This window comes from Pleuronectes platessa, chromosome 13 (assembly GCF_947347685.1).
Source record: "Pleuronectes platessa chromosome 13, fPlePla1.1, whole genome shotgun sequence".
In the NCBI taxonomy this organism is placed as follows: Eukaryota; Metazoa; Chordata; class Actinopteri; order Pleuronectiformes; family Pleuronectidae; genus Pleuronectes; species Pleuronectes platessa.
The window spans coordinates 13,166,345-13,186,147 of NC_070638.1; the positions used below are offsets into that span (position 1 = coordinate 13,166,345).

Sequence of the window (19,803 nt, forward strand, 5' to 3'; positions counted from 1 at the left end):
ATTCCGGGGACGCGGGGGTGGAGGAGGAAGCCCGGTGCAGTGGTCAAACTGGCTTAACATGCACTGTTGTTCCGACTCCTGATGATGAGTCTAATTTTGAAACACGAACACATTGATGTGTCCTGTGTCCAGAGAATATCTGCTTTATCTCAAGGTTTGTTGTTGAACCGATGGAGTGGTCCTCCCCCGGGAGTCTCTCACTTCCTCCTGCCCGGTTTACTGAGCTCTGCTCGGCTGACTGAACATCTACACGCTCACTAACGTGGAAGCATTAGTGATGCTCTGAAAAATAACACTATATTCTATATATATATCCTTTAGAATAATGCATACATGTGTGTTTCAATTTGTATCTTCATGAAAATATAAGAATGTTGTTACAGGGTTACAGTTAAATTTTTACTGGCAATTTTGTAATATTCTTCTCTACTGCAACAATTAATTGATCTATTTTTGTATTAATCAATAAATAAAATAAATCAACAATGATTCAGTTGCAGGACAAATACAAACTAAAAATTACTGAAAAATATCCACTGTTTTCGATCACAGAACATTCTTACAGTGGGAATGGTGTATGTACCTGGGTCTGTGGTCTGTTCTATTCTATTCTATTCTATTCTATTCAGGCTCGTGACCTTTAGTCGTTCATTAGTGCTTCATCATTCATGCTCCATCATTAGTGCATTCCCAGGTCACAAGGCTCTGCAGACTGAAGACAAAAGCATGTTTTCTCAACAACACACTTAATGATCAGTGAGCTTTGAAACTAGCTACTAGGACGAAACTATGTGGGGTAAAATATGAACATAAACTCTAAGTAGAAGTCATTATTACATTGGCACAAGACAGAAAATCTGTAATTTTGTATGAAGTTATTATGCATAATAAATATATATAATAACTTTATACACGTTTCAGCTTCATAACGACTGTTGTAAATGCTGCTGTCCTGTAAGTAATCTATAAAAATGTAATAAAAAATGTTGAAGACATTAATGTAAACTGTAATCATACTGATGTATTGGTCTTGGCCGAAGCTGGACCACTGTAATCTTCACCAGCCTCTGAGTCAAAACATGTTTTTGCTTTAAGATTATTATTAGTATTGCCTGTTGTCATGGTGCAGATATTTCCACAATGGTTTGACTGTGAAAGTAAAACAACCACGTCTTTCTACTTGTCTCCACAGCGATCACAAATTTAGTTTTCCTCAGGACAAGCACACAGATCATGCTGCCACGTGGTGACTTCGACCGGCCGTATGCTTCCATCCTCAAGGCAGTTCCTTTGTTCCAGGAAAGAGAGGGATCTTCTACATCAATGTGAGAGGCAGAACTGTGAGTCCCTTAGTCTCTTTTAATGTTATATACGGCTTAATATCTGTTTGGGATAAATAAATGTATCTTAATCTTAATCTTAATATCTGGATTTGAGTAATTTTCTCTAAATCTGATATTTTAGAAAAAAAACATATTTTTGGATTGTACTATTTCATATTTGGCTAAACGTTGTGTTCATAATATACAAGCATACTGCAAAGCGTATACACAATCAGGCAGTTTACAGTACACCAATCACTACAATTTATTCTTGAAGAGGAAATCCTGGACATAATTGTGGGGAGATGTTTCAGGTTTTCCTGCTCCCCCCTTTTCTCTCCAGACACAGATTGGATTTGAATGGCTGTGGTGTCTGGGGAACTAATTAAGAGCTCTTGTGGCTGGTGTCCGTCTGAAGCAACACAACTTGATATCAGTGTCAGGGTCGCAGATTAGTTTAAGGTCAAGCTGACCCATCGACGACCCGGCTGAAACCAGAGCCACTAAACTGCAAACCAGCGAGATGCACACACGCACATATGTAAGAGGGCACCTCGGGGGAATGTGTACACACACACGCACACACGCAAGACCCCATTTACACTGATCCTAACATGATCTCTCTTGATCTTTGTGAGGAGATGCCTATGCAGTTGAGTGTGTAGAAAACCGAATCACCTGAACAGATTCTCTCATTCACCGTTTCATCACAGTAAAATAAACAGTTGTCAATTAAACTGGCAAAGTAAGACAAACTACTTGACCGATATTGATTCACATCACCTTATGAAACCACATATAAATTCAATGGATCCAGATTTTTTCCCAGCAGGATCATGTATTATTCTATGAGAATCTAACTGAGTTAACAAAGGGAAAACAAAAATCCTGGGTTCACCCCCTGATCTGGATCTGCACCAAGTCTGAATGGGTTCTTCCTTGGACTACAACTTCCATGAAAACCAGTTGTTGTGTAATCTTGCTAACAAACAAACATCCAACCCCAAAACTAATGGACAGGGGTGAAAACTCAAACTGTCCCTTTCCTTTAATTTGGGAAGTAAAATGCCATCAACATTGTCCCATCAACCCACCTAAGAACACACAGGTTGTTCGAGAGAATAAAAAAATCCTTATAATGCACATGTCTTCCTTATATATATACAACAAATACATTTCCACAAAATGTTTTGTAAAGCTTCTATGAAGATTACTAGGCACCGGCTCCCTTTTTCCCCCCCAGTGCACATAAAGAGACACACACTTGCTCACTTTCCCGGCAACATGCATCCCGTGTGAAATCTGAGTAGACAGCCAGCCCTGCCAAGTACATTTGCATCCTTCATGCAAAACTGATTTACAAGTTAAAGCGCCACAGCAACAAATTACGTTTGCAACATCCAGGCAACTGTCAAATAACAGGAACCAGCCCTGCGCAGGTTATTCAACACATGTACAGCTATGATTATCAATTTAAATGACTAACATATGGTACAGGTGCAGTCTTGGTGGAGGGAGATGCAGTCAGGCTAATGATCCCTCTCCATTTTGTAGTTCCATTATGTATCTGTGGCGAAATGTGTCCCTGAGGATGTCTCTGCAGCTGAAGCCTGTAAATGTAATAAGATTCTGGCACTTAAAGTAATGAAATCAGCCCCTCGGTGAGATGGACTGTACCTTCACTGGAAGCCTCACGCCTGGCTCCATCTACTGCAGCTTTAATTAACTCTTTTTGCATGTTTTAGATGCACAGTATGAATGCATTTGGCAGTCTGACTGGAAGAAGCCACTGAGCCACAATGTTTCATAAAAATTGTAAATAAAGATGAGCAAAGCTTTGATGTTTACTTTTTACTATGACATTGTTAACAGTTGTTCCAGCAATGGTGTAACATAGTTACTTTGTTCCGTAATTTCTGCACCAAAACGGAACAAATGTGTTGAACATTGTGCTTTTCCTTTCTGTTAGGTCAAAGTTAGAGGAAGTTGGGTAATTCTGTATTACAACCATTCTGTTATTTTTACTATAAATTATACTGAGCTTTACATATTGTGACTGTGGCTCTGGATGAGGAGGTTGGTGGTTCAATCCCCCGGCTCCTCCATCCAGTGTTCTGGAATGTGTTGAACCTGAATTTCCCCTGATGGCTGTGTGATTGATGTGGTCATAAAGACTAGAAAAGCCGCTCTATAAAATACAGACCATTTATATTTACAAGCCCCATATTTTTTTACGACTCTGTAAAACAAAAATAAACTGACAAAAATTATTCAAAAGTACAGTTGTCCGCTCTGGTGTGAAAATGCTATGTGTCACTTCTCCATAAGGAGGCAGAGTCTCTCAACAACAAGCGCATGTGACAGTGCTCTGACACTTTGTCGAAAACTGAACAATAACATGTGAAGTTTAATGAACCAGAGTTGTTTTTAACAGTTAACTCAAATTCATTGATTCCCTTACCTGCATTTCCTGTTCGATACGCAGCCTCTCTTGACCCAGTTCCTCCTGATAGAACTGTGAAACACAGAAGACAGACTATGAACCCACTGCACATTCAAAAATCAATACTTATATTCAACCTTAGGATTCATGGAGGAAGAGAATGCACAGAGAACCAGGAAAGTGACAAAATTAACCTGCACCGAAATATTAAATGACTGCTCTCATCAAATGACCTCATGATCTTTTATTGGTGTGTGCGAGTATGTGAGAATGCATCTGCATACATCAGTGTCTGTGTGTATTTACGTAGTGGTTTGGGGCGTGTAAACTGCTCTTATGACCCACATGAATAGTTGTTCAAATAAGGCGGAGGAATGTCACATCTGCTGCTTCAGGAGCCTCTTTCTAGAATAGAAGCCATACCAGAAAAACATGGCGGTCCAGAGGAATGCAGAAAGAATAGAGGGGCGGGGTAGATTTTAAAGGCTTTCACTGTCATACTTCACACACAAGAGGGAGGAATAGCTCATACAAAGACAATTACTTAATTACATTTACATGTTTTTCACAGGTTAGAGAAAGAATGGGGCAAATTTAGAAAATCCCTTTGCTTGTAAGTTATCGTTGAAGTAGCTTGTATACCTCCACATCCTTGTCCTTCTGCAGCAGGGATGAAGACAGCTCGTGAACTTGTCCCTCCAGCTCTCCCACTCTGAGTGTGAGCGTCGTCTTCTCTCCGCTCAGCTCTGTGATGACAGCCTCCTTGAAGCGAAGCTCTTTGGACAGCTCCTCTATTAATCTGAACACACACAGAGGCAAGGTCAGTCAGTAACGCCTGTTGTCCGCAACTGACTCAGTGCATTCTCACACACAGCCCCTCTGGATAATATCTGGAGCTTATCCAGAGTTTAGTGCATGTCTCGAAGCAACTAGATCTTGGGTATTTGAGAGAGGTTAATTTTTTGTACCTGTCTTTGCTGGTGTTGAATGGGGACAGGACGCTTGGAGGCCTCTCATCCTCTGGGATGTCCTCCATGGGGATGTCTAGGGAGAGGAGCGAGGCGCGGGACTGTGATCCAGCCAGCGAGACCATCCTCTCGGCCTCGCTGCGTGCCAGCTGGGCCTCCTGGAAACACACAAAGATTTAAACTGTTATGATCTCTACATCTGAGGCACCTTTGATTGGTTCTTAAAAAGCCGAAGGGAGAAGACCGACCTCCTGCAGGAGCTGGATCTTGGTCTCGAGCACTTGCTGCATGTGGTCGATTTCCTGCTGCCTCTCCTGACACCGTCTCTGCAGCTCTGCCTCATTGTGATTGGTCAAGCTCACTGCTGTCGTGCTGTCGAATAGAAATCAGACCCGATCACCACATCTGTGAGCTTCCAGAATGAACACTGCCCAAATCTACTCGTACAGATGTTGTCAGAGGGTCAGTGTTATGACACGGTGGAGACAGTAGCGAGGATACCGAACTCCTTCCCACTGAACATCACAGCTGGATTAGGTGCCTCCCCCATGGTAAAAGGCTTTCACTGTAATTAAAAATGACAATATGTGCTCTCACAGAGGTGCGGTTCAGTTTGGGGCCTTCTGCCTTTTGAATGTAGCAGTTGTGTCAGCAAAGTGTTTATGTTTATCTGTGGTAAAACAATTAACTGAAATACGTTGTGAAAGGATGGAACATAATTATATTACATGCAGAAACATCCTGTTCCTTTGTGTTCTCCCACAACCTCATTAAGTGTCTCATGACGCAAGTGTCCCCCCCACACTCCTTTAGACTCCAACTGTGCAAGCATCTGTCCATATCACTTAGTCAGTCAACAACCCTATCCCAGAATTCCTTCTCCCAGAATGGCACACGCCACTCTGTCGCCATTGAGTCCCGTCCTGGACACTCTCTACATACGTTTTTAACTCCGTCCACCACATGCAGCAGCTCGAATAACTGAGATATTTTGAACCAGTCTGAGTAATGCAAATGTCTGTCTCTTGGACAAGTGTCCTTTATTTGTAGTGGGAAAGCCTTTCAGCCTATGAGGAGAGTTTAAACACCACCCTTTCTGCCAGACGTTAGAGGATTCAGATACGTCACATACATGTCTCCATATACATAATTCTAACTACCAGGAAAGACAGCTGGACTTAATTCTAGGAATCTTCAACAGACCTTAAAATGTGAAAAAAAAAGGTTGATACTCAACATTGAGGAGTAAAACATTTCCAATGCTGAAAAAATGAAAATAATTTTCAGCTTTTAATGATTCCTAAGAGGTTTCTATCCAACCCTTGTGACAAATAAAGGTAATTAATGCTAGTTTTTTGTTTGTTTAACCATAAACTGTATTATGAATTATTATGAATAAAAAGTTTGTTTTGGGCTGAAATGGTCACTTTTCCACACAATATCTAATAAAGAATTAAAATATAAAGTAGGAAAACTGTCACCAGCAGCGTAGCAGAGAGTCATAATGTAATAACCAGATTCACTGTCACAACCATCTTTGCTCTCGTCTGCAATTTGCAAATCATGTAACTTCAAACCAAAGTAAAGGATGTGCAGAGAGGGAGCAACAACAGCAGCTAAAATAGAAACAAGTAATAAGAACCAGCGTGTGTTTTGTAACAGCACCAACAGCTGCCCATCGATGATGATGCTGATGACTTTAAAGGTCAACAAGCACAACCTTTAGGATGCATCTCTGACAATTTCAGGAGGAGAAAGATTATCCCTCTACATGTCAAATTAAGTAGTGCAGGCCCCAACAATGAAGAAGTCAAAGTCCACCCGTGGGACACAGAAGCTCCGCTGATTGCTTTTTAATACAACACTAATGTAACAGAAGATCCGGTTTCTCTCACATGTATAATGAAACCCCAACATATGGAAAGATCTAAAAAGACTTTTTTATGAAACTCACACAACAATAGCAATGACTTTTTCCATACAATTTTCATCATTAGCAATTTAAAAAAAGTCCAATATATATCACCATAATTATGTATTGTGAATTTTCTTTTTGTGTGTGTGTGTGTGTGCTTGTTGTCCTTATCAGCTGTTACATGACATATGAGCTGTGAGAGATGTGAAGCGTTAAGACACAACGTATATGTAAAGAATCCGAGCTTATCTCTGGTGAGATCCCTAGGTTCACAACCACACATAAAAACACAAAGGTCGGACACTAATGAACATCAGTTTTCATGTTAATCTACTGTAGCCCCGTCCTATCGGGCAGCTGTGATACCACGCAATGTAGAAAATCAAACAACATCTATGTGGAAAATATGAAAATGATGCAATGAGGAACATGAGCTGTTGCTGGTCAGTCGACATCAGCCGGTCTATATCAGACAGGCTCGGAGACCTTCAAACTTTCGATACCACCTATCCCAATAACAGATTAAGAAATCTTATTTCAACAATAGACATTTATGATTCACATTAATGGACTTACAGGGCTTTGTCCAGAAGCTGCTGTTTCTCTTGGAGCTCCTGCTTCAAGCTCTCTACTTCCACCTTCAGCTCGATGTTCTGCAACAGGAGAAGAGCAGAGGTCAATCAGTCAATCAATCAGTCAATCAGTCAATCAGTTAATCAGTCAATCAATCAATCAATCAATCAATTACATAGTTTGTGATCAGCAGTTCTTCTCAGCAACCAAGCTTTAAATATATAAATAAACATCTTTCACGTCCACAAACCTGAGGCACTGAGCAGATTTAAAGGATTCAAGCAGTGAGATATGTGAAGAGGACAATGACTTTTAACGTTGTGGAGGGGTAAACATCCTGGACAGGTCACCAGTCCATTAAGGACAAACAACCATTTCTATGCCTATAAGGTCAATCAATGTAAGAGTACCTGGAGAGAACCCACGCAAACAGGGGGAGAACATGCACTCCTGCCCAGCCTAACCGGGATTCGAACTATGACTTATCACTGCTCCACCGTGCCCCCCTGGACGCAATATTGCAGAGACAAAAGAGCCATGAATCCCTTTCAGGATCATTGTGGATGTGGGATGTTTAAAACAGTCCATAACAGTTTCTGTGTTTACTAGGTTTTGTCTGAATGTCTTCTATCCACCCGACATGTCATGTTCTCACTCCGTCCCCTCAGTCACATCTCTCAATCTCTGCTGAGTGAATCACTGCTGGTGGGTGTTGTGTATCAGGAGTGCAGAGCATCTGACTGAGCTGTCACGGCTGTTATATTTAGAGCTGGAGAATTCTGGGAAGCTCAGATACTCACCCCTGGGGCCAAAGGCTAAACTCCGCAGTTTGTTTACCTGCTGGACTCCACAGGGGACGTTTTTGGGCCAATCAGGGATCTTAAACTGGGCTGGAGGACAGAGGGGATTGGTGGAGCTCATTCTTTCCATTCTGACCTCGGGACAGGAGTGAGGACAGTTTATCTGTGTGCCTGATGGATGAGATGATTGCTCTCATTGGTTTTACCACCTTTATCTCTGCAGATTGGCTCACGCTCATTTCAACAGAATTAGCCGCCCTGTATTTTCCTCTCTCTTTTCTTTCCTGCCTCGTCCTCCGTCTATTTCAGTTTTCTGTGCCTCTTCGTACATGTCAGAGTCTGCTGACCTTCCCCCGTCCTTGCCAGGGAGCTTTGCGTGTGTCGATAACACTCACAGAGCACTGGGTGACACGTGTGTACCAACACTACTTTCGTAGATTCCTGAACTCCGCCACGATTGCTCAACACAACACACACCATCACACATGCACAATTTATCATGTGCATGGGACTGGAGGACACAGGGGTCGTGTTGTTGGCGTACATCAGATCAATCAACAAAATTCATGAAAAGCTTTTGTAAGTAGGTATAGGTTTGATTTTACTATTCATTTTTAGGCATGAGAAAATAGCTATATGTTCTTTCAGATAGTCAAAATCAGGACATTTCAATAATTGGCTTATTGATCTGGTACTTGATTTTATATTGATCGTAGTTTTGAGTACCTCCGTCAGGGAGGTTATGTTTTCATCTCTGTTTGTTTATTTGAGTGTTGTTTGTTTATTTGTAAACAAAATTATGCACAAACAACTGGATCGGTAACAAAACTTTGTGGAAGGATAGATTCATTATTTTGTTTTAGCTGTATTAAATCAAAACTATTTGATTCCCTGATTATTTCAATCATAATGGTACTAAGACCAATTGATCTCTTACCTTGCACTCTACTCTTAGGATACTAGTGGTGCAGCGGCAACAACAACTAAAGCAACATTTGACCACACGTATGCTCATAGCTAATTATAGCAAATGATTTGCCTAAATGCTCTAACAATAAATAATGTACCAGACATGTATTCCTGTGTGTGTGTCAACGTGGTTTACAGTAAGAGACACAGCTCCCCATCTTGAAAACAGCTCTAAATATAGACGCCCATCACAGTGCACCTGCTATTCTGGCCCCTCCTGGCCTGTGGGCCCCCAGCAACAGATTCACTTATAACCATTCAGAGAAGGAAGAGGGAGAGAGATGACTGCACTGACACAACACACACACACATACAACACACACACCTGCACTGCTACAATGACTTATCGCTCACTGACTGGTTCACATCTCATGACAGCCCTCCTCGTTCTGTTTTAATCCATAATATAGGGTTACATCCGGTCGTGTTTATTTACAACTGAGGGACAACATTGTAATTTTCAACATAACAAACATCCACATGTTCTAACTTCTCACATGTTAATGCAAATCTGACATTTGTTTGACATTTGAAAGATAAAAAAATCTTTAAAAAAATTAGATAATCACCATATTATTGTGGTAAAATAATCATCAGCTACAACCCAAAATCAGCAAATTATGCTCTTCAATACTATAAGCACCAGATGCTAATTGTAGCCATGTTTCAACTAAAAGTATCCAAAACTTTTAGTATCAGGTACTTTTTTCAAAGGTTCAAAGGTTCCTACAGACCCTTGTTCACCTGTGTGTGTATACACTACATTTAAAATAGTGTGCCTAAATTATAAAGTGTATAATGAACTGACATGTCTGATAATGAATGCTTCCAAAAAACACTGAAATAATGGACCACATGGTGAAGAGAGAAATATAAACAAACACCTACACATGTAACAGAGTGTGTCTCATGTCATGTGGACACTCACATGAATACAGGAGATAAATAAATCAGTGTCCTCAAGCCTGCTCTATAAATAGACTCTGTCAAGCTATGGGGGAGATCACTATGTGCCCGGGCAGCTCAGGTCTGATAACACCACAGTGCAAAAAACTTGATCTCCAATCAAAAGCCTGATTAGTCTGATTAGCCTTCAGCCACACAGAGAAAGAGACCGTCGTGCACAAGGATTAAAGTCCAGTTCTGTGGCCGTGTGAGGTGCGATCAGTTTACCCAGTCAGTGCTGGTGTGAAGCACGCAGGTCCCGCTCAGCTGGCTCAAGCAGCCTTTTCATTTTCAAAGTGTTGCTGATGATCGTGAGGGATTTGGAATGAAGGGAGGGAGAAAGAGAGGTTTAAATGTCGACTGGTTCGTGCAAACAGACACCAGCTGAGCGGGGTCACCTTATTGTGGGAGCACGCACACATGCGGAGGAACGCAGGACAACACGCTCATCATGTTCTGTCCAAAATGTACAGACACTGAATTGCTGGTCTTGTTTGGCAACAGAGCTTTTTTTAAATCACACACTATTTGGTCCAGTGTAAACAAGTGAATGCGGCACAACAAGGATTCTCCTAATGGTAACATAAAAGGAGCTCTATATAAAAACACAGTACAATGCATGCACATGAATGCTGTAGCATGTTTACCTTATTTAATTTTCCTTTTTTTATGTTATAGTTATTTGCAGACAATGTCAAAAGAGCCCATAATAAGTTCCCAGAGCTCAAAGAGATATTTCACTTTGAATTCTCTTTTTTGATCACCGGTCCAAAGCTTCAAATAGTCAATACTCACATCTGAAGAGCTGGACTGAGGCAATACTTGTCATGTATTTGTCAGAAATTTTGTTGTTTTGCAAAATAACTATTAATTCTAGATTATAAGTACTACATATTGTGATATCTGAGCTGTGCTACCCATAACAAAGATAATTTACTAAGCTCAAATTGTGATGTCAGCTCTCTGTATTATGACAGATTTTTGGGGAACAACCCTAATGTACGAACACTAGTTTATCGGTTCATCTATGAGACTATAACCTACTCTGAGGAACACAAATGTTTATATTTTACAAAAGTCAAAGTTCTAAGATATTGATCAACTCATTCCAATGCTTCAACTCAGGTTATTTAGCTATTTATTGATCTAATATCAGTGCTATCTTTGGTGTTAATGAAGATAGGTACACATCACTATGGTGTAGGACTTGATTTACCTTTATATAAGATAACATGAGGACAAATGTGCCGGTGTATGAATGAACATATCTGAGGGTGGAAACTGAACTTTTTAAAAGAACTGACAAAGACTATGTGGATAAGTCAGGTCATGGCCAATACCATTTAAAATACAGAACTTTTAATAATGTCAATATCAACATTATGGTGTATTGGTTTGGTCCATCTGTAGAAAAACAACTGAGCAAACGATACTGTTCAGGGATTTGACAACAACTCCCAGATATTTATTTGGTGAAACATTTTAAGTTTGTCGTTTTGTTCCTTTTATTTTTCATATCCGGCCTTTTGCTCCATTACATGGTCACAGGTTTAAAAAAGGTATAACCCACTCAGTCAATATATATGAAGCTGCAGAAAAGTATCCCTGGGTTGTGAAGTGAGACTAAATTAATCTTGTGGAAATACATGACATAAAATCGGCACTAATCCCAGGATAAGAACAATACACAGTAAAGCAAAGCTCCTACTGGACAGCTGACACACACATAGACACACACACACATTCTTGTACTTCTCTCTTAGTAAGGACCCTCATTGACATAATGCCTTTCCTAGCCCCTGACCCTGACCTAAACCTAATTCTAACCCTAACCTTAAAAACAAGTCTTAACCCTCGAACAAGGGAGGACCAGCCAAAACATCCACAGTCCGTAAGGTCTCTGGTCCTCACAAATATAAGTACAAATACACACACACCTGCACACACAGAGCTCGTGAACAAGCAGCTAGTTAATGTGTAGTCCTTCACAAGGAAGCGACAACTAAAAACAAGCACTTGATCAAACACACACATGGCAGGTCACATCACTCATGGTCAGCGCAGCAGCTGGATCAACAACCAGTGGAAGTGGATCAGTGCCTCTGTACGACTGCCATGATCAAAATGATCTCAATTGATACAGGCACAGATCATCTCTTTCATTTGCTTAGTTCCAAACTGATCATCAAAGAAGAAATCAACTGGTGCTGATCATTGTGTTGTTCTCTGAAGTGCAACTGGTCCCAGCCCCATTCATCCCCAGTCACACAGGTTCCCATTCATCTCCTCGTACTCTGTAAGAGCCGTCCTACTCACCGTGCGGTAGACATCCTCGCTGCTCTCCTCGAACTTCTGCTGGATCCTCTCCTCCAGGAAGTAGATGCGGAGCTTGAGGCTGAAGTTCTCCTTCTTCAGGTCATTCAGGTGCTGCGACAAAGTACGGTAACCGTTAGACATGACCGTCAGAGAGCAGCGACACCGCTTGTCATGTCCGTTATAGGTAAGAAAAGATCGGTCGTCTTTGACCCCTCTGTACTGTGTGGGAATACAGAGTCCATATTAAAGGACAGCCATTGTCCTGGCATGTCCTTGCGTTAGAGTCCGGTAACCGTTAGACATGCTACCTCCTTCTCCAGAGCATAATGCTGTAAGTGAAAAACGCCAAATATTTACAAAGCAGCATCCCGACCTCTAACAGGCCATTGGGATACCAGCTACAAAACCACACACACACACACACACTGCAGTCTAATGGGCTGATTGCGGGGCAGAGGGCTACTCTGCAGCCCGGGCAGTCAGAGATGCAGCCATGTCAGCTCCATGGTGTGATCTGGTCTACTAGGGGACCGGACAGGAACTTATTTTACTGGATGAGACATCCCAGGAATCCCAGACTACCGAGGGAGCAGGGTGGAAGGGGAGAAGGGGGGGGGGGGGGGGGGGGGAGAAGGCAGGGAGGGAGCAGGAGGGGAGGTAAAAGGCTCAGAGCTCACAGGCACTTGTGATATGAAGGCAAATCTCACCCCTCTGCAAAGCAGAATAGTTGAGAGGAACAGTAGGAGGGGGTGAAATCGGATTCCATTTGGGATCTTTTCATTTCAACTGCTTCCTCTCAGACAGTATATGCTGAAGGTGAATCTCAAACCCTTCTCAATATTCAATATAGTCTGGAGGTCGTCCCCATTAAGAAAACAGCTGACAGTCTGTCCACACCAGCCTCCATGTTATATAACCACCACACTGACTCCCCTCTGTTTAGCCTCGTTTGTGAAATAACAGTCTGACTAATATTAGTATTATTTAGTTTTTTAAGGACATTGAGCAACTGTCTTCGGTAATAACTCACTAGGGGATGCTATTACACTTCACCATTTTTTTCAGAAAACTCTCAAATATAGGAAACGTATCACTTTTGAAAACTTCTGATACAAAGATTTCTAGAGACAAACCAGCAGAAAAATCAACCAATCAAAAAGCTGAGCTGTTTTTGTCACTTTTAGCTAATTGTTTTGGTAGTAAAGCTAAAACATGAATGTTTATGAATGAGTGCATTATGTGTCAGTCAGTGGCAAGTGAATTAAGAAAGTTAGCAACCTTTTTCTGTGAGGTTGGTGGAGAGTGAAAATATTGAACTTTTATTTATCTGGTAAACATTTTCATTTGTGGATATAGGCAGTTTACTAACACGTTAGCCATAACATGTATAACAGCCTGTGTCCTTGTGCATTGTCGTGGCCAACTAAGATTGTTTGAAATTAAACAAAAAGTCACGAGGCACAGAAAAATACTTGGTAAATTTCTTATTTGCATTATAATATTATAGGATAATTCTGGCATTTGAGAGTATCCAGAGCAACCGAGTCCCACCCTGAATCCACCATATGTGTATGATCGATGACAGTTAAGAATCAGGACCTCCCCTGACATGACTAAAGTCTGAGGGGCTGAGGGGAGTGGGATAGACAGGTGAGCTGGAAGAGGTTGGATGAAATAGGAGACCTGGAGGCCTGAGCCAAAGTGCTATTAATAGTGAGGTGTCCTGAATCTCACCTAGCAGAGAATCCCTGCATGTTCCTCAGAGATGAGTGAACAGCAAAAAAGAAACAAAAAGGAAGACAGGCTCCTCCAAGTCTTGTTTTAATCTCACAACATCCGTTGCTAAAATCAAAATCAGGTTTTGTGTGCAATGCAAAAAAAAAAAGAAGTTCCTGTGTTCCCAATACATGAGATTACGTCATTATTAGTTCTTGATGCATTCAGTGAGATTGCCCATTAAAGTGTCAGGTTACGTCCTGTTGCTAAATAATTCAGAGGAAAAAATAGGCGAGGCGCCAAGTGGAGTCTCCACACAACATTAGGGATTACATCATGCTAGTGTGTGTTTTTAACCTGATCCACACACACATCCACTTCTTCTCACTGTCACTTTTCACCTCATGAAATAGTGAATGTGTGTAAATACGTGCGTGCAGTGTCCATGTCAGGTGTAAAATAGGAACACATCCGAGAGAGGAACTCCAACTTTGAGTTGTCGTTCACAAAGTAACTTCAGCTTTCATGACCAGTCGGTGATACCTCTTCGTTTCCACAGGGCTCAGCAGCACCAGGGGAGGTTTAAGTGATTTATTCAGATCTGGTGTTTGTCTGAAACATCTCCAGGTTTTTGGAGTAGAGCACTGAGGTGTGTATTGAAGGGATTAAAGCCAAATGAAATGTTATGAATAAGGGGAGTAGAAGCTGCTCAGGTTAGTGATATGTTGATTATACTGTTGAATATTAATTTTGAATTAATCTGGAGCATTAATGCAGGTTCACTTGGTTGTGATTGGCCAGCGAGCTCAGTCTTAGAGCACATCACACACGACTTGAATAAAAGGAACTGTTAAAAAAAAATTAATGGACCAGCCCACCTAACCAGAGACCAACAGGGATTTATCCCAATATTCCCGACGGCCATTACACCAGTGCATGTACACTCAAGCGAGCTCGTTGTGAAGAGCAGGCAGGAACCGCTGTGCCTTTTTAATGGGCCTGCGTTTCCCCCTGTGTGTAGTTACATGCCCTCAGACTACAGGACTATGTGCAGTTGGGTCATTCCCTGTCTGTTTACCTTTTAAATAGACATTCTAACAGCCGTCAGGGTTCAGTCAAAGTGCTGCACCCCCTCCCTTCACTTTTTATCCCTTCAGATACACTGATCTCATACTGGGCCTCTCTGGATTCCTACTGATAGAAGGAGAACTTTAATCCCTGCTATTGAAGAAAAGGGTGTTTGACTTGAGGAATCAATGTTACACTGTTTTAACACAGTCAGGGTATTTCACAAGATTATCAGCCACGCGCGTCTGACGGGACTATTTCACAAAGAGGGTAGACATTACTATTGAATCCACTGGGACGAGGCCACTAATGGACACAGTGGATTCTAAGAAACAAGGGAGAAGGTTACGAGTGAATGGCAGAGGTTGTATGAAGCTGTGGAGTTACTGCACAGTACAGGGTCAATAGATAAACTGTTATTAATCTAGGATAATAAGCTATGTTTTTAGGTTATGTAATATATATATCATACCTGTTATCTATATATCTTATTCACATTTTGTTTAAAAAACTATTAAGCATTTTTTTTTAAAGATTTTGTCTTAGGGAAAACAATGGTGCACACTTTGACTTCATATTTCCCTGTCTACACACCCACCCTGAAATCTTGCTGGAAGGGGTTTTGCAAAAAGGCCAAAACACATAGAAAAACCTGTTTTACAAAATGTCCATGTATGCTGCCACTAGGCCTATGACTCAAAATTTTCATTCCATTCACCCTATATCTTTAAAGTATAATTACCGAGACTCACAGCAACAACAAAGCTGCAATTTGTGTTGAATCTGTGCTTAGTCAAGTCCACTTTCATAGAACAATAATTACTCTCTATCTATTGGGTTTGAATATAGTTCATAACTGTCTAGTCATTACATCATGTTCTGTAACATTATATTTGACAAAGTATTTTTTTTATTAAATATAACTGTTACAATTTACAGTAATAATGCAGCAAAGATTGATGAAAAATCCTAAAGTAGGCCATGCTGTAGCCGGAGGCAAATTTTACCCATCAGGAGGGTTCTGGGTGTTTTCCATCCAAATCCTAAGTTGTAGGTGTTCTCCTTTTCGACATATGCTGTGAGTGATTTTTGAATGTTTTCTATGTATTTCTGGCTATTGTTATGATCTGATCCCAAAGTGAGACTTCTGCATCAAGGCAAACCACATCCTGAAGTAAGATATTGATCCACAAGATGGCCCTGTAGAGCACACTATCAGGCTCGACCACTGTGTCATTAATCATGCCAGAGGACATGATACTCACATCAAGCTCCATGATCATTTGAAAATACAAGCCCTCACCTGCTCAAACTGCTTGAGAGTGTGAAGCTGGAGAGGAAAAGCGCTGTCTGTGTCATCACTGCACAAATCTAAACAGAAGAATTCAAAGAATTAGCAAGTCATTTGAGTAGTTTGTACGATTTCTCACAGGCGTAGTATTTCTTATTAAAGAATAGCTATGTACCTGACATGTGACCTGGGATCTTGGATGAAGTATCCTCCTCCACAGCACTGACGAGAAACACAACAAGGCATCGTCAGCATGATTGACACACACAAAAACACAAAAACACAATAGAAATAAAGTGATAAAACCTCCTCAATTGTTTATCCATTACAACTCTAACAGAGGTGTGAACATCATGCAGAATAAAAAGTGAACGGCCTTTTTGTAATCTTTAAAGCCGAGCTCCATTCTAGAAAAGAAAAAAGACACTAAAATCCTTTGACTGCAATAATAATGTAATTTAATTTGCATCTGTGTAGAGAGCAGGGGGTCATCAAAGAGTCCCAGCGGGGGAGAGGAGAGTTTTTGCGAGGTGGGGGGTGTTGAGGGTCAGAGTTCAACTGGGCCCTTTCACAATTAGCTTCCATGCTATCTGTCGAAACCATTTAGCTATCCGTGGAATCAATCATCCACTAATCTGGTGGAAACAATTTGATTCAAGAGCATTTAAACACATCATTCACAATAAAATGACAACAAGTAAATAGACAGACCTATAATTGAACACTATGTGCTCAGGCTCACTGTTTGGCCGATCGCGACTGGGGTATACGTCTTTTTATACAGTGCTGCATCGGTCCTCCTCATTCCTAACCGTGCACATTGGAAATTCCTTTGACAGCTGCTGTGTTACAAATGGTAAAGACAGTTGCTGCATGCCAGAGGTTTCCAAATGCACCAGGTGCAGGAACATGCTGCAGCATTGTGGTGGGCCGGGTATCTGTTTTACTACTATATAAGCAAAATTCAATGTGGGATATGCCATGTTACTGTAAATGTGCTTGTGGGATTTAGTGATGAAATAACCTAGCCTACATATTAGCCTACACACTACACTGTATGGAGAGTGTTAAACCATTGCAAAGTAATTATCATACAGGATCTAGTGCATGCACAATGAATTATGATGAAAGGCTAACCAAACATATTTAATGATTGGAAGTGGTGCTTTTGTTTAATTTACGCTCATTCTTACCAGATTATGTGAAGTATTTTTTAGTTATTACATCTGTGCCTGTTAAATTAAGTGTCTCATGGGCCATATGCACATCTCCATGCACATATGGACCCTTTAAATAATTCCTACTGTACCGCAGTGTTCTTTCGTGCAAAGTAGGCCACAATTAGCCTCGTGAAAAATCCTCCTTTTCATACACATTTCATCAGTGCATAATTCTTATTATGAAGGTATTTGGCGTAAAGATGCAGACGTCCGGTGCAGCACGACAGTCAAAGTCAAACAATGTAATCGCCAGTGGCCTCAATAGCCTGCACTGATCTATAAATCATGCAGATGGATGCTGTGTTGATGCAGCCTGGTGCAGAAAGAAAGGCCTTTATTAGCTGTACGTCTGCTTTCTGTAGAGAGCTGACATTAATAACAGAACACAGGGACACTGTGAGAGGAGACGGTGCGTTAATGAGCCCCACACCTCGACTCATATGTTTCGTTATAATGCCCAATGAGCGCCAGTGTTCCTCCGCGCACACGCTCCGCTGTGCGCCGCCTCACCTCTCACTCTGTCCCCAGGTTTGCTCCGGCGATGATGAGCTCCAATCCATGGAGGCTACTCCTGCAGACAACGGGCATCCATGCCGGTTAGCCTCCTTCAAATCAGCCGTGCACCAGTCATCTCTCAGCGGTAAATACAAGCATCCAGGAGGAGCGTGACATCTGCGGCGCACATCCGCTCAGGTTTGGTTTGGAGAGTGAGAGAGAGAGAGAGAGAGAGAGAGAGAGAGAGAGAGAGAGAGAGAGAGAGAGAGAGAGAGAGAGAGAGAGAGAGAGAGAGAGAGAGAGAGAGAGAATTGGGGTTGTGTGTGTGTGTGTGTGTGTGTGTGTGTGTGTGTGTGTGTAGGATTTCGCCAGCCCCCCCATCCTGCAGAGAAGAGCCCCTGCTGTTCCTCCAGCCCACCACCACCATCACTACCACCACAACAGAACAATACAAGAACAATACACCCCCCAGTATAAAGTGTCTGCACTTTCACTGATTTAACTGAGGGTAACTGATTTTTTTTCATAACAAAGGTACAACAGCCTCGTTTTCAAAGCATCTATAGCTTACACTCCGCAAGACTCAGCATAGTAACTTACTCCATGTCCATTATTTATCATTATGTATAATCTTTCAGAGTTAGTAGTCGGTCTACATAAATTCAAATACATTTAGAATCCGTAGTCCACTTCAGGCAATGATGCAGCACTTCTGTATTTGTTGTGGCCCGGACAAAATGGAATGTGAGCCTGAAGTTGCCAGCTTGCAAAATAGCAAATGTGGCTCAAATATCCCAAAAAACAAATGTGGGCCACATGTGGCACCTTAAGTTGACATGCAGTATGGCTTACTTGTGGACCAGATCTGGCAAACGAGTGCTAACATCATTCCATGTGGTATATGGGCCAAATACCAGTGTTTGTGTTGACCAAATGTGGGACAAAAATATTTTGAAATGTGTACAATACGCTGATTTAACTGAGGGAATCTGATTTTTCTCCATAATGAAAGTACCACAGCCATATTTTCATAGTAAACTATAGCTTACCCTCCAGACCCAGTCGATCATAAAAATGCTCTCTGAAACAATTTACGGTTTTTAATCATTTATTTTTGTCTTTGATTTAGTCTACAGTTTTATCAAACTGCACATTATGAATCTGTGTGTATATTACACTCATATCACCACCTGCCATATGAAAACAATATCGGCATATTTTATACACCACAAACCAACTATTAATTTGCATCTGTTTACCAACAATGTGTGCACCATGAAGACTATTCATAACAACATAGTGTCCGTTGTCAAATGATATGATCTGTAATTACAGTCAACAACATCATTAGAAATGGGGATTGTGATTATTTGACACTTACCATTAGGCACACAAGGCACATTATCCTTATATCACAATATCACCTTCCACTAAGTGAAGTATTTATGTTCTCTGAGATTCCACTCAAACTCTTGATATGTGTATCAGACTGCAGAAGACTTTATCCGGCCCATCAGCCAAAGAGAGTGACATAAACTCGGGGTCCTGCTCTGAAAGACAAAGAGAAAGGGGATTAGGGGGGGACAGAGTTAATAAGATTATGTCATTGTTTGCTTTAGTGCTCAGAGGCAAATCAGCCAGATGATGTGAAGATGGACACAGCTTTGGTAATCTTGTTAAATGTCACTGCACCAACTCAACTCTTAAAAAGCAACTAATGGTGGAGACAGAAAACATTTACTTACAGTTTTTTAACTGGATG

At 41.2% G+C, this 19,803-nt stretch overlaps 1 protein-coding gene across 1 annotated transcript; it reads right to left on the minus strand.

Annotated features, from left to right (window-relative positions):
• Positions 1–4,590: 4,590 nt before the first annotated feature.
• LOC128454563 (myomegalin) lies at positions 4,591–12,748 on the minus strand. Its single transcript, XM_053437987.1, has 5 exons — positions 12,252–12,748; positions 7,225–7,301; positions 4,982–5,105; positions 4,734–4,891; positions 4,591–4,600 (listed from the first exon to the last, which is right to left on the minus strand). The coding sequence occupies exons 1-5, from the start codon at positions 12,390–12,392 to the stop codon at positions 4,591–4,593; spliced, it is 510 nt and encodes a 169-aa protein (XP_053293962.1). The 5' UTR covers positions 12,393–12,748.
• Between the last annotated feature and the right edge of the window lie 7,055 nt (positions 12,749–19,803).